We start from the raw sequence: 16,014 nt of genomic DNA, 5'->3' as shown, positions 1-16,014 counted from the left end.
TCAGGCAATTTTTTGCAGTCGATTTCTCCCTTTAAAGCTATGTTCTTTTTTTTCTAAAAAAAAAAATAAATATTAATGATGGCGATCTGACGATGGGATTTGTGGGGGTGGCTCCAGATGAAGCTTTGATGGGGCTTATCACCGGCAAGAGGAAGGCGACGGAGGTGGCTCACTCGTAGGTACACGCTGCCCATTTTTACTGTAACTGGCTTCTCAAAAGGTGCCGCTTTACGTGTTCAGTTGTAATCTTTTGAAGGTTTCTAACCCGATTTTAAACAAAGAAGAAAATTTTAAAAATCGCCGGAATTTTTTTAAAAGAAATCGTCCCACTTTGAGTTAATTACAGTACTAATTAGTCGGGGTTGTTAACCCCTAACTAATTAGTAGCCTAATTAGCAGCCGCAAACCTTCTCCGCTCCTTGACCCCACTTGTAATTAGGCAACCGACTAATTAGTACCGTAATTAACTCAAAATGGGTCGATTTCTATAATTAAAAGTGAATGGGGTCCCCGGGTCGATTTCTATAATTAAAAGTGAATGGGGTCGATTTCTATAATTAAGAGTGAATGTGGTCGATTTCTTAAAAAATAATTCCGTTGAGACGATTTTGAAAATTTCTTCTTTAAACGAATTATAGGTTGATGTGAGATATCTAGAAGCTAGGCTAGTTGTTTGAGAGAAAACTTAAAATCTCACAAGATAATCAATGTGAGACAATATGGACCCTAACGTATCAATACGTCTCCGTGGTCTCGAAGCTCAGGCAAACTGGCTTCACGCTAGTCTAGTCCTGGTCGAACCTGCAATCCTGGTGTTTGTCTTTGCACTAGGATAGTCCCAGACAAACACTGCAATTGCGGCATCACCACCTTTAGTTGTTCGCTTGCAACTGAATAGATGATGTTGACTCTAAAGAACTTGCCTCCAAAAGGTGGTTGTTAGAGGGAGGGAATCCCCATCCATTCAATGTGCAACTAAATGGAGCCTGACAGCATGTCCTGGTCCACAATCATATGCTCTGTATGAGCAAACACGTTGATTGTCAAATCATTGATCTTGATGACCTGCGGGTAATGATGTGGTGATGCTCATCTGATGCTTCCTTGTCATCCACTCGACAACTGCTTCATGTGGAGAATTTCTAACTAACAGCACATGTTTATGTGCAGCTATTGATAAAGTGTAGACGCTAGCACCGGTAGTGATAACACAAGAACACGGAAGGGGTTCCAAATTGTCTAATATGATGCTATCAATCGATCTTGGATGTCATGCTTTTCCAGTGAAACGTGTGTTCGATAATGAAACTATCGATCATAAGTAGGTTTTTGAGTGGCCAAAAGTTACTTGATCACATTAATACTGGGACTTAGAGACATTGCTCTATGGTTTTTTTTCCTTTATACATTGGTATAGTTGCAAACAGTATTCAAAGTGTGCCGTGTGTGTAAACATTCACATTGCCCGTGACATAGGCATAATAGTATCATCTCAACGAGTTATCCTCGCTATATGCTAGATCAGTTAATTGGGCTTAACTCTTTGTGATTTTGTATTACGCCTGTGGTCCATCTTTTTCCTCTTCTAGCTTGGGAAGTATTCTTTTGACCTTATATCTTTATTTTTCTGTATATCTATTTAGTGAATTCAAATTGCTGGATGATGTTACAGTGCAGGAAGTATTAGATATAAATCAAACTATATATAAAGTACCTTCACACTTGTAACTCTTCATTCTTAATCTGGTCTATCAGTGTATGGAAGAATATCGTTCGCAAAGGACATACTGTTATTGATGCTACATGTGGCAATGGCTATGATACACTAGCATTGCTTAAAATGGTGGCTGATGATTCAGGAAGGGGTTGTGTATATGGAATGGACATCCAAAGTACAGCACTTGAGAGCACTTCTTTTTTACTGGAGGGATCAGCTGATGAAAATGAGGTAATAAGTAACTGCTTTCTTGCATGGATCTATCTATTTTATGTCGTATGCGTGCTTAAAAGACCAAGAGACATTTATATGCCCTGTCTACTGGGCACTTTGTTTTCACTTGAAGGATCACCTGATGAAAATGAGGTAACGAAAATGGGGTGATAAGTAACTGCTTTCTTGCGTGGATCTATCTATTTCATGCCACGTTCATTTATAAAGGACCAAGAGACATTTATACTTACTGTCTGTTTGAGGTATACTAATTATTTTGGGATGTTTATGATACCAATCTGCAGGATACAGAAGTGGGAATAAAAAATTAATCGTTTTCTGTATAGTTTTTTCACCTGAGTATATAGTCTTTAGATTTTGAACCTACCCTTCCTTATTAGAAGCTAGCAGGAAGTTTCTTTTGGTAAATCTAGGCCAGCCATTCAACTACTAATTGTCTAACTTCACTATTTTCGTTTCCTGTAGAGAAAATTAGTTAAGCTATCCTTGGTTTGCCATAGCAAGATGGAGGATGTTGTCCCAAAAGGTACCCCGGTCAGGTACTCTTCATTCTTCATTAACAAGAATTATTTCTTCTAACAAATGCTTAGAAGCTAGAGGACCCTCATTCCGGTGACTATGGGTACTATTCATTATGGTGTTTATTGTGCATTTAGCTTGGCTGTACTATGTAAGTGTCAATAATCATTCTTTGCTGATCTCTGTATATCTTTCGAATCTAGGTGTGTCCCTAAACCATTGCAGGATCAACAAGCACTTTTTTCCCTCTATAGTTTATGTGTGAACATGTCGCACTTTATCATTATATGAACTAACAAACTTTAGCTTCCATATGATTACACCGTATGCGATTCTAGTGGAATTTACTAATGTTACAGCTCTGAAAGTCCTCCTTTTCGTGCTCTAAGTAATACTAGGTCAAGGAAAATTTAATCTGCATGGGTCTAGTTGTAGTTATAATTTAACTTGTAATCAAATGCACTTTAGGTACTGGATATATACATGTAAAGTGTGCAGGACAGCTAAATTTTCAAAACCGACCTATTTGATTTTTTATTTGCAAAAAACGACCTATTTTCAAAATATTTGTAAAAACCGACCTGGTTTCAGCCCAGACGTTGAAATCAGGTCGGTTTCTGTTAAAAATTTTCCGAAACTTCACGGGAGTTCAACTCCCGTGAAGTTTAGTGTATTTAAGTTTAGTGTATTTTTAAACTTCACGGGAGTTGAACTCCCGTGAAGATTAATTTCTTCAAAAAACTTCACGGGAGTTGAACTCTTGTGAAGTTTCAAAACTCAATTTTTTTCAACTTCACGAGCAGGTCTGGGAGGAGTGGAGGACGATGAGGGGGTTTGGGCGGAGGTCAGGTGCTTTGGGATGATGACTGATTAGAACACAAATCTTCTTTTTCTTCTCCTCTTCTTTGAGTCTCTTCTCCTCTTCCTTCTGCTTCTTCTCCAATTCATTCGTAAGAGGGCTGCCATTAATCCAAAAAAAAAGAATAACAAAAGAAAATAGAAGAGAGATCCCTCTCGTTAGTTTTTAACCCAGGCTCTTCCAAAAGGATTTTTATCCAAAAGATGATGTTACCTCTGAGCCCCAGCCTTAAGAGCTCAAGCTTTTCAACTAACTGGGTTGATTGGTTGCAAGTGACACCTCGCCATGAGCAGTAGTTTGAGTTAGGGGAGCTCCATTCAGGGACTGAGAGCTCTTCCTTTAAAGCTGACATTGTGGGTTCATCAGGGCGCTCGGCACAGGCTTGAGCAACGAAGAAGATGATGAAAGCAATGAGAAGAGAAGTAGCCATTAACAAGACCCAGTAGTTTTCAGCTCTCAGAAAACTTTCCCTTTTATTTCTGAGCAAATAAAGAGCATCCCACTTTCCCTTTACACAAAATGGAATGGTATAAGGAACAGAGATTGACCTGGTTTAACTTCACGGAAGCCATTTTTTAACCTTGAAACTTCACGGGACTTGAAGTCCCGTGAAGTTTAGTGGTTTAACTAAATGGCTGCTAAACTTCACGGGATTTGAAGTCCCGTGAAGTTTCAGAACTTTTTTTTTAAAAAACCGACCTAGTTTCAGCGCCAGGGCTAAAACCAGGTCGGTTTTTACAAATATTTTGAAAATTGGTCGTTTTTTGTAAATAAAAAATCAAATAGGTCTGTTTTGAAAATTTGCCCCCAAATACTGACATGGAGAGACTTTTGTCCAAACAATAAAGATAGTTGCTAATCTAAGCTATCCCACGTCTTCTAAACCTGTAAACATTTCATGTTAAGATTACTTCAATTTGTTGATGTGATATTTCTTGTTGAGCTCGAATAGGAAATTAGAGTGAGTTAACTAGGATGATCCTTAAACGTTTTGCCTTGCACAGTAAGCTTGAGCTTTGCGGCAAAGGCTTAATGCAACTTCTGTCGGGTAGAAACTAGTTTTTTCAAACAAGAATATTCAAATGGAATTATGCTAGTAATTCAACTAGAAGAAGCAGTAACAATGGCTCAATACATCTAGCTATATGTTTGATTTTATTGCTTTAATTCATTCTTTGAGTTGAAAGAGTTCTATTAACTCGTCCATAAGGACAAATTTAACTAGGGGTGTCCAAAAAGCCCGTCGGCCCGGGTCCGGAAATCCATAAGGACAAATTTAACTAGGGGTGTCCAAAAAGCCCGTCGGCCCGGGCCCGGAAACCCGGACCAAGTCCGGGCTCCGGGCCGGGCCCGGGCCGCCTTTTTGGTGCCCGGCCCGGACCAGCCCGGCCCGGAATAGTATTTTTTATTTTTTTTATTTTTTATATGTATTATATATGTATATATAATATATTTTTATATATGTATAATATATGTATATATAATATATTTCTATATATGTATAATATGTGTGTGTATATATACTCTCTCTTATATATGTACTAGTTGGATTGCACGTGCAATGCACGTGGTAAATTTTTTTTAATTTATTAATTTAGTATTTATTCATTTCATTAAGATTTATTTAATTTAAACCATGTATCAAACATATGGATAGAATTTAAAAATTCAAATGGATTGAATAATAAAATTACATTTATGTATCAATTGTTTGATAAATAGATTGTTTGCATCCTTAACAATAGAAAATAATGAATTATTTTATAAATTTTTTTTATTAGGTATACAATTTAGTTTTAATCAACCAATGCTAACTATATACATATGACAATAGATGACCTATTTAATCATAATCATCCAATATAAAGGTTACTAAAATAGTAGAAAATCAATTTTTTTCCTTTAGTCCTACTTATTTCAATCTCCTCAAAACAATTAATAGTTATACAACAAACAGTAGACATAATAAATATTTATCATTATTATTTGATATTTTGAGCTTTAATGGTTCCAAATTTCTTTTTAGTGGTAAGCTACTTATACCTATTATTATTATTTGATATTTTGAGCTTTAATGGTTCCAAATTTCTTTTTAGTGGTAAGCTACTTATACCTATTAGGAGCGTGAGATTTTTTGATTACATGTTTATGAAATTCATTGAATCAAAGTACATTGCAAGATTCTAAAATTTTTTGAAGTTAGTATAGAGCAACTATTTTTGAGAAGTCTAAGAACCAAAAAATCATACTCTTAAAACAACAATTCTATCATTGATAAAATCAATTGCAGATAAAATTACTGCTTTAATTGATATTTCCTGTAGATTTCTGTCAGATTGCGCTCCAAAAAGTTTCTTATTATAATCTTATTACAGATTAAAAGCAATGATACTATAACTGTAGGCAAAGAGGAAGTATTGCTCAGATCTAAGTAACAACTATTTCTCCATGCCTTTTCAATTTCCTTTATTTTGAATCAGGGTGCATTATAAAAGTCTGTATAACTGTTTGTTATACCATGGGATGCTATAGCAACTGCCAGAAGTAATAAACTGCAGAAGCAATCTCAAAGAATCGGCTGGAGCATCAATAGCGTACAAAAAGCATCAGTATATGCCTCAAATAAAGTAGGGAGTCATGTCGAAGATTTATCTCCCTCGGAGTCCTTATTAGAAAAGGCTATTCCGTCAATTGCTCTTGTTACAGTGGGTAAGGGTGCTTGGGCTACTGGTGTAGTACTCAGCAGCCATGGGCTTATGCTCACAAATGCTCATATTTTGGAACCATGGAGATTTGGAAAAACATCTCTGCTTGGTTCGATGGAAAAATATGCAGTAGCATCTTCTCATGAAAATTCTTTATGTTATGTGACAAATGAGCATGAAGCATCGTTTTTGAATTCAAATTACAGAAGCTATGGAAAAATATCAGTTTGCTTGTGTTTGCTTGTGTTTGCATTGTAATTATAAATACCCATGAGACTAATTTTTACAATCTGATTTCACTTAGATCATGGAACATAATGATTTATCTAATAGCAAGGAATTAACCATAACCATGTCTCAACTGCAACTTAACATGCTAGCTCTCATGGTTTTCAAACTCTACTCTGTTTCATCTCTTATGTCGTAATACAAAATCTAGCATGTCAGTGATAGTGCAGACATTTTGCTCCAATTGCATGATGTATTGATTGTTAAAGTTGTTCGAACCCATTAATATTAATTTTCGATGAGTTGATTGCAAAGATAATTGGTCCTCTTGTCCTGTCAGGAACTCCTCTTTTAATTGAAGATACATTGAGGAAAAACCTACAAGAGAAGCAACAGCTTGAAGTAACTAAAATGAATAGTTCAAGTATTGATCTCCATAGCTTAGTGAAATGAACATACATGCTAGGTGTGGAAGATTCAAATTGGCCCATGATACAGTTTATCAGATGATATTGATCCTTTTTAGACACAGAATGAATGAGGAATTTTGTCCAATGCTGCAAGATACAAGAGAATTCAGCATTAATGATATTATTAAAAATTAATAATTTAAACAAACTGTAACAAAAAAATGAAAAGAAAAATAAATGAACCATTAGTAATATAATTCCCCCCCCCTCTTCTCTTTCTGTGACTTGTTATGCTAGAAGAAGTATATGACAATATAAGTTTTCTGAGTCATAAGAGACATCAAGGGTTTCATCTAGGGCAAGTCATTTCTGCATGGAACATAAATTTTATTATAGAATTATCTTGCAAAACATAAGACTTTATAATATTGAAATGTATTGCTTTATCTAAAGAGAGAAGTGGAAAAAAGAATCTTCAGATTCTGATAGCAAGTTGCAAGGTCATCATTAACCAAAACATGGTCAAAAATACCTGGGGATCTTCCTTGCTCGAGCTCAGTTTTCGCATTTCTTAGCCTCTTTTGAACTTGTTACTCAGTTTCTGTTCCCCTACATAAAGCACAATAAGACACAAATACACTACATAAGATTTACAATATAAGAGAATGTATGTCTGCATAGTGAGTTACGCTTTTGAAAATACTCCAAAATGTCTTATATACCGAGAGCGAAGGCGCTTCTCAAGCTCATCAAATGATGGGTGGCAGATAAATACCAAAATCACTTCAAGAGAGCTTGTCCTCATTGATGTAGCACCCTGAACATCTATGTCGAGAATACATCTCTACAATAAAGAAATTGAAGAAAATATCGTCAAATTTACCAATTGCACAAACACAATAGTGATTAGCTGCCAATGGTTTCACATAAATTACACAGTTATTTGTTGAATTCATGTATTTGGCCATTCCAATTGATCTGTCTTTGCCATATTGAACAGTAACCTCTAAGGATGTTCAAATATACTACAAACTCCACCATCCTCTATGTAAATCTGTTTATATTCTTATGTTGTTTTCTAATGATATGTCATTATCCAAATGATATAACGCAATTAACTATATACTATCAATGTCATAAAGAAAGTCTGAAATATAAGATGAAAACAATATGAAGATTACAAATCTCAAAGAAAATCTTCAACTGTTAAAATTCTAGATTTATTCAACCGCTTGTGGAATAAACCATCCTTTCTGATTTTTTCCAATCGCCAGACCTCATCCTTTAGAGCAGGTTTGTAGTGTTTCTTGTATACTGTAAAAAGTTAAAAGGAAAGAAGTTTTTAAAAGACAATTTTTGAGGGGACTATAATGGAGAACTGCAAATAAACATGTAGCAAACGCACATTCCCCTCTGTTATCTTTGACGTTAAAAGCTTCCTTTTTTGCCTCTTGAACGTGAATTCCCTCACAGAAGCCTGAAGCAACCTTCAGACCAAGCCTAAATTTTCTACTACGTATTCAGCTAGATATGTCGGTAAATATTAGGTCTCCTAGGGTACCAACACTTTCTTTAAGTGATACCTGCAAATCCCCAGTCAACAGTGTCCTCTTTCATTCTCGTTCTTTGACTACATGGCTTTCAAACTCTTCCTTTGTCCAGCCATCTTCATCTTCATTGTTGAAATCACCCTCAAGAACAACAATGTCTAATTTTATAGATGCCTCAGTTCCTGATGTTACAACATGGACAGTATTTGCATCGAGCAATACAACATGAATTGCAGCTTGTCATAATTTAGAAGTTGATAGATATCTTGCAGCTTGAAATAAGTTTGTTAACTGTCATAAATGCTATGGATGATATGACGTGCCTCTTTTCTTTATAAATGAATAAGATTTGACATGTACCTCTTTGTAGGAATTGCAGGTACACAATGCTTTGCCACTTCATGAGGAGAGTATTACGTCCTCCCAGCCATCATTATATATGATGTCATTGCTTCATTATTCGTTAAAACTTTCCAGCATATTAATGTGTTGTTTCTGAAATTGCACATACTGCTCTGGACAAAGTATATGAGACCGAATCATGAATTATTGGAGGAAAAACAAATTACCATATGCAGTACGTGCTCGAGCTTTGAAACTTCACCAGCTCCCATGTATCCCAAGGCCAGAATGTCCAAGAGAGCAGCTTGCTCTATGCCTTTGGAACCACAAATCACCTGTTCTTTAGCCATCTTATAATTCGCTTGGAGTAGACACATGGCATCATTTTTGTTCCCCGTTGCAAGCATAGTTTTGATTTCAACAAAGAGTTCTTGAAGCTGCCTTTCAAGATCATCCAGACTATCTACATTGGTATTTAAGTCATCAAGAATCTTCATCAGTACCAGAAAATGAAGGCCAAAGTTTAATACGAAATGCAATACAAGTGCGGGCTAAGTCAAAATCGACGACAGTAGTAAAACAGTTCCAAAAAAAATCAACCACAATAGATTATATCAATATTGCTAACAGTGTCATGAATGTAATAAGATCAAGTTCAAGTACCTCTCGATTCAAAAATTAATCGGAAATATGAAAATTTACAAATGTAAACCAATAGCATAATAGTAAGAGGTTATAGAGTCAAAGCTTATTGCATAAAATTTTACTCTAGCAATGCTCCGAATAACAACAGTTAACTTACTGACTTATGACTTACGTAAAAAGACCAAGGAAAACAAAGTCTACTAATACAACATGTTTTCATATAGGAATCTAACCCATAACAAAGACACTGTATGATCCTAAAAGAAATGACATCACAACCTGAGAAAATGGTAGCGATACAATAACAAATTTCCATTTTCCACTTGACATGTATATTTAACGCTTCATGAATCATGATTTTAGTTAGATAATCATTGTTTAAACGTCAAAAATACACAATTTAGAGTGCAAATCAAACTATATGCATCAATCTATCTAAGGAGATGAATAAAAACAACATAAAACAGGTCAACCAAAAATGATAACTCAATTCTGCAGAAAATTATACATAAAAAGCAAAAATAATCATGGGAGAAATACAGTAAAGGGACATGAAGCTTACTGCATAATAAGCTTTCTTAATTTCTGAAGCAGTTGCATTCTTACTCACTCCCAATACATCATAATAGTCCCTTGCAAGCGCCGACCTTGTTCGTAAAGTAATTAAAAAATAAGCATCCAGTAAAGAAAAATAAACTTTTACAAAACATTAAATTTATTCAATAGAGAGAAATCCTACTATGAAAATTCCTCCTAAACTCAACTAAGAGGAAATTCTTTGGAAAGAAAGATGTATGTAAAATTTGAAACGGTTAAGCATTAATGACACATGATGAAGGAGCTGAAATGCAAATTACATTCAGTGCAATATGAATAGAATAAATTATGAATAGCCCTAAAAATCAAAAAAATTCAAATAAACATATGGAAAGTATGAAAATTACAAAAAAATCTCATAAAAATTAACTTGGTTATTAGTGGTCTTTGTTGAATATAACCATCTCAATTTATTTCTCTCAATTGATTTCTCCTAACTATGATATTGTAATATGTAATCTAACATATTACAATATCATGTGAATCTCAATTGATTTCTCCTAACTATGGTCATTAGTGGTATTTGTTGAATATAACCATCTCAATTGATTTCTCTCATTTTATCTTTATCTTTTAGTGTATATCCACAAGATCATAGTAACTTTCTCATAACATTACACCTAAGTTGCATGGGTACGGGTAAAGGTGGTGGTATGGGTACGGGTATGAGACATGACAAATTTATAGACAGGAACCTAGGTGGGCCTAGGCACCGGCTTTCAAACATTGTTGCTGCATTTGTTATTTTTCCAAGGATTCTAACCATCACAACGGGACTTTCCATGGAGCTTGACTCTAAATTAATGAAAGATGCAAAGCCTAGCAAATAATGTTTATGAGTAAGACAACATTTTCTATAACTACAACTCATCAATGTGATTAAATTTTAATTTAAGCAATAGCTTCCAACTCGATATCAACAATAATGGGTAAATAAAGGTTGTCATCTCGTCACTCACTTCATTATTTGTGTTTCCAACTCGATATCAACAATAATGGGTAAATAAAGGTTGTCATCTCGTCACTCACTTCATTATTTGTGTCATAAATGGTTATTTTGCAGTCCATAAAATAAAGGTTGTCATCTCGTCACTCACTTCATTATTTGTGTCATAAATGGTTATTTTGCAGTCCATAATTATCATTATCAAGAAATGACTCATCAATATTTTTGAGAATAAAGAAAAGAATCAAATATCGCCATTTTATTTTGAGAATAAAAATAATGGGTCACCTCTTTAGAATGAGAGAGGCAAAATGGTTTAGTTGTGTAATCAGGATACTTAGAATGATAATGGGTCACCTCTTTAGAATGAGAGAGGCAAAATGGTTTAGTTGTGTAATCAGGATACTTAGAATGATATATAGCCATTAAAGTTTTGGTTGCTTGGTTTATTTGGCGGATTGTGTTGAGTTCATTGGTAAGAGATCAGGTCTAAGAAATGGAATAGACAATCAATTGTGTGATTAGGTATATAGGTGCATGATCCACATGAAATTCATTATGAAAGAATGTCCGCATAATAGAAGAAGCTAATTTTGAGTGCTTTAGATATATCTATAGTTAGAAAGCCATGTAGGTAGATGATGCCAATACGAAAATTTAAATTGGTCAACAGTAGTTTCACTTATTTGTTTGTATATTTTTGTTGTATTAATTGAGAATATATGACAACATAGCTGTACATGTTTGATTACTCTAAAGTTGTTAACAAGGTTAAAAAGAGAGTAATGCTGTTGGTAACAACTTGGTAAAATGTAAATACTAATGCTTGATCTTGCCTATATGTATTCATGCATTTATAAATTAGGACTGTAATAACAGCGTGAGCTCCAGAAAATGACAGAATCTAATATTTGGAGTAATTAAACTAAGGAGTAGCCACCATCAAGGGCTATTGCTTAGCTTTTCCTATGCGGAAAAAGAGCAGAAAATAAAATAAATCAGGCATTTTCCTTTCCATACATGTGTGGTGTATCCTAAATGTAGGAATAATCATCCTGTTCATGACCATCAACATATTTCAGAAGTGCTTATTTTTTTTCCTGGTCCTAAAAAACACTCACACTTTATGATTTACAAGGCTTATCTGAAGTAACACTGTCCAAATTATGAGTCTTTCATAATCCAAACAGATTATTTAAAATAACCCTTCTTCAGAATAGGTTGTAAACTTTTTAATTAGGATCACATCTGAACTCAATCATAGTTATAGTTTAACTAATTTACTTTCTTTTCTTAACATGATGAATTGTGAGAGAACCTGTTATGATATTCCTTCTTAAATTTGTGGTTGAGAGTTTGATTCTCTTAACATCTTTCTATTCTTTGCTTTTTGTCAGTGATACCGGCGAAGAAGCGGTATTAAATACACTTAGGCAAAGTTATCAAAATGCTATTGATAAGGTACCATACTCATATGGCAGTTGGATGGTTGTATTTAACTCGAAGATTATTAATTCCATTTTCTCTTTTTATCAAAGTTTATAACCTTTATTTTTAAGGTTATTGCTTTTGCTTATTCTAGCAGCATGATAAATAAGCAAGATGATAAATAAAACAAAACAAATTTAGATATAACAGAAACAAACTAAAGTAAAAGTAGAACTGAGAATTATTTTACTCTTATCTAGGTAACAAAGATAGTTTGCAGAAACAAACTAAAGTAAAAGTAGAACTGAGAATTATTTTACTCTTATCTAGGTAACAAAGATAGTTTAAAAAAAGATAGATTGTTTAGTTTTTTATTGAGAATTATTTTACTCTTATCTAGGTAACAAAGATAGTTTAAAAAAAGATAGATTGTTTAGTTTTTTACTAACAAAGAATGGGTCAGTCAAGCAATTTTTCGCCATCATCACTTCACCAGCTAGCATATGTTGTGTTCTTATTTTTTATGTCATATGTAGTCTTGTGTTTTCCTTGTAGATTTTTAGTACCAGAGTCTGACAGTCATTTAGGAGAACTCCTATATTCTTTGAAATAGGTGAAAAGGCTTTCCTGGTTTTTGAATATTCCTAGTGATAACTTTAACTACTTCTTTCCAAGCCAATTCCAAAAATGTCATACTCAATTACCTTAAAGCAAGTACTAAATTAACCCATCCTGTAACCATTTAGACGGTGTAGTGTCATCTCTTCCATAAAAGAAAGCCAAAACAGAGATAATACTGCTAGCACTATTCTTAAGATTACACCAGTCTGATTAAAATGTAGAAGAATGCACAACACAATTAGTTTGAGACGGAAAGACAATTTGCACATTTTGATAGTAGAGTATTCTTATAGAATTTCCAAGCTTAGATGTGAGGAAGATAACTTACATTTATGCATGTTGCTAAGAACAATTGAAAATTCTCTTGTTATGCAATAACATGTAAAAGATAACTGCATAATACAAAGGCCTGTTCAAAATCTTGCATAAGTCTCACTTTCCAAAAATTGCCTACAACCAAGGCTTTGGGTTCAGTTTTATTTATCATTCTTCAACTTGAGACCTTTCTAAAGGTCTGAGTTATCTTCACTAACAGCGATTCACATATAGGTCGTGAACTAAATTTTACACTTAAAAAGCTTTACAAGAACAGGGGAATGTTGCATTTATGACCAAGTTGGTAAATAGTGGTTTTATTATAATTTATAACTGACCACAAGTAGGTTATTCATGACCATCCCTACTCAAAGGGTACTACATAGTGATATATGAACATATCAAAAGATTTTCACAATTATATCACTACTCATTTCCAAATCCTTCTTAGTTCAATGTTGGTATTGTTTATTGTTTACGTATACTGATTTGTATGAGTACGTAACTGCACCATCCTTAGTGGCAGAGCAGGTTTAGTCTATAGAGAATGTTTTGAAAAGCTTTGAATCTGATTAGATGTATGCATCAGACATATGTTTAAAGTTCTGTTTTGATATGCATTTACAGTCTGTCTCCTTGAACTTTACCCATCCCAGAAGATATGATATATTGTTCTATAGAGAATGCTTTGAAAGGCTTCAAATATTATTAGATGCATGCATCGGAAAGTTTTGATATGCATTTACAGTCTGTTTCCTTGACTATAAGCCGAAACAAGAAATTTTCTTTTTGAGTTTGAAATGGTATCTGTTTTTAGCATCCTGAAATCCATGCACTTCCCAGGTTTAACGTTGGTGATCCTATTTCATAACTGGCCTTATGACAAAGCTCCATGAGTGTTGATGAGCGTGAAGGATGAAATTTTAGATTGGTTTAATCATAAAGCAGAAGCAAACATCCTGATCCTTAACAGGGCAACTATTTCTTTACCCTTACCATTAATTCTATTTTCTTCATTCACATGTCTACTACTTTTATGGAATTGATAAATTTTCCTTAGGAAAAAGACTGAACAATCTCTGACTTCAGGTACCTAATTAAATAATTAGGATTAAATTACAGATATATGCAAAATAATGATAATGTTTTTGAAGCAGAAGGAGCTGAAAAGAAAAAGGTGATCTAGGAAAAAGCTTGTATGTTTGCACTTCTAATTCAAAAAAGCAAATATACACATTATAGTTCATCAATACATATCATATGCTAAAGACGTCGGTGCCAAATGCTAATGACCATAAATCACACAAGCACAACATAGAAGAGAGCAGCAAGGCAAACAATCCTCGACTGAATTCCACTAAGAAATTCTAAAAAATAGCAATTTCAGACTCTAGGTCAAACTAAGAGAATTCACAACATACGCATCTCTAACATCACAAAGCCACGACTTTCATCAATTATAAGCAAACTAAAAGGCTACTAATTAAAAAAACTCAAGGAGGTTCCAATTAATCATTCAAACCAGAGAAACCTAAAACAACAAAATATTGCAGAGAAAAAGGAATGCCCTTGGAGAATTAATTCCATAAGTTAAACCCTTTGCATTAATTTAATAACCGACCTTCAAATCTCTAACAATCGCAGTTCCTAAAATAATCAAAGAAAAATTAAAAAATAAAAAGAGAATTTTTACCTGATAACCTGATGAAATTGACACAGGATCAATTGGAACACTTGAAGCAAGCCCTAATTCGGAAAACAATTGACCTATTGTCGAATTAGAAAAAAAATTAGATGATGGCGAATTATAAACAAATTCAATGAAATGATTCTTTAAAATTAAACCAAAATGAAGCAAATATTCTAACCAATTCCCAAAAACTTTTGAAGAATGGACGATACGGTGAAGCGTTGATGATGACTGAGGGAAAACGTTGATAATGGCGGAGAAGAACTGAAAAATCATATTTCAAAGCTGGTGGAGGTAACGGAAGATCGTAGGAGACGAAGTAACCGAAGAATTGAAAGAATGAGGACGTAACCGATGAATTGAAAGGGGGAGGAATAGAGGCGTAACCGATGAAAGTATAAATTGGTTTATGAATTCAGGATATGTTTGGTAATTAAATTTGGTGGAAGGCTATTTTGGGGAGGGTAAAGTTTTTCATGAACTCCCTCTTTTAAAGGGTAAATAGATAATGTATGTATGTATATATATACTCTTTCTTATACTATACATGTATATATAAGTATACTCTCTCTTATATATGTATACTCTCTCTTATATATGTATACTCTCTCTTATATATGTATAATATGTGTGTATATATATATACTCTCTCTCTTAGTATATATGTATATATAAGTATACTCTCTCTTATATATGTATAATATGTGTGTGTGTGTGTGTATACTCTCTCTTAGTATATATGTATATATAAGTATACTCTCTCTTATATATGTATAGTCTCTCTTATATAAGTATATATAAGTATACACTCTCTTATATATGTATAATATATGTGTGTATATATATACTCTCTCTCTTAGTATATATGTATATATAAGTATACTCTCTTATATATGTATAATATGTATACTCCCTCTTATAAAGGTATACTCTCTTATATATGTATACTCCCTCTTATATAAGTATACTCTTTCTTATATATGTATAATATGTGTGTGTATACTCTCTCTCTTAGTATATAAGTATAGTATATTACAACGATTACTTCTTCCCCATTAGCTCAACGGGCAATGGCTACTTATGCGATTTTCTCTCTTAAGTTATAGATTATAAATATATATAATATATTTACATATAATATATGTATATATAATATATATAATATATGTATATATAATATATAGTTACATAATAATTTATAAGTATAT

The 16,014-nt window shown here is 33.6% G+C and overlaps 2 protein-coding genes across 2 annotated transcripts in view; one reads left to right on the top strand and one right to left on the bottom strand.

Moving 5' to 3' along the window:
- LOC109844959 (putative rRNA methylase YtqB) overlaps positions 78 to 16,014 on the top strand; it is a 17,584-nt gene continuing 1,647 nt past the window's right edge. Inside the window, exons 1-3 of the mRNA XM_020414146.1 lie at positions 78 to 175; positions 1,756 to 1,948; positions 2,417 to 2,490. Coding sequence (XP_020269735.1) covers positions 93 to 175; positions 1,756 to 1,948; positions 2,417 to 2,490 — 350 coding nt within the window. The 5' untranslated portion in view covers positions 78 to 92. The remainder of the gene's footprint in view (positions 176 to 1,755; positions 1,949 to 2,416; positions 2,491 to 16,014) is intronic.
- On the bottom strand, positions 3,223 to 3,913 carry LOC109844960 (leucine-rich repeat receptor-like tyrosine-protein kinase PXC3). Its single transcript, XM_020414147.1, has 2 exons — positions 3,543 to 3,913; positions 3,223 to 3,429 (listed from the first exon to the last, which is right to left on the bottom strand). The coding sequence occupies exons 1-2, from the start codon at positions 3,757 to 3,759 to the stop codon at positions 3,341 to 3,343; spliced, it is 306 nt and encodes a 101-aa protein (XP_020269736.1). The 5' UTR covers positions 3,760 to 3,913; the 3' UTR covers positions 3,223 to 3,340.

This window comes from Asparagus officinalis, chromosome 6 (assembly GCF_001876935.1).
Source record: "Asparagus officinalis chromosome 6, Aspof.V1, whole genome shotgun sequence".
Classification (NCBI taxonomy): domain Eukaryota; kingdom Viridiplantae; phylum Streptophyta; class Magnoliopsida; order Asparagales; family Asparagaceae; genus Asparagus; species Asparagus officinalis.
The sequence above is the reverse complement of the archived record's forward strand: the minus strand, read 5'-3'. Positions and strand labels throughout refer to the sequence as shown.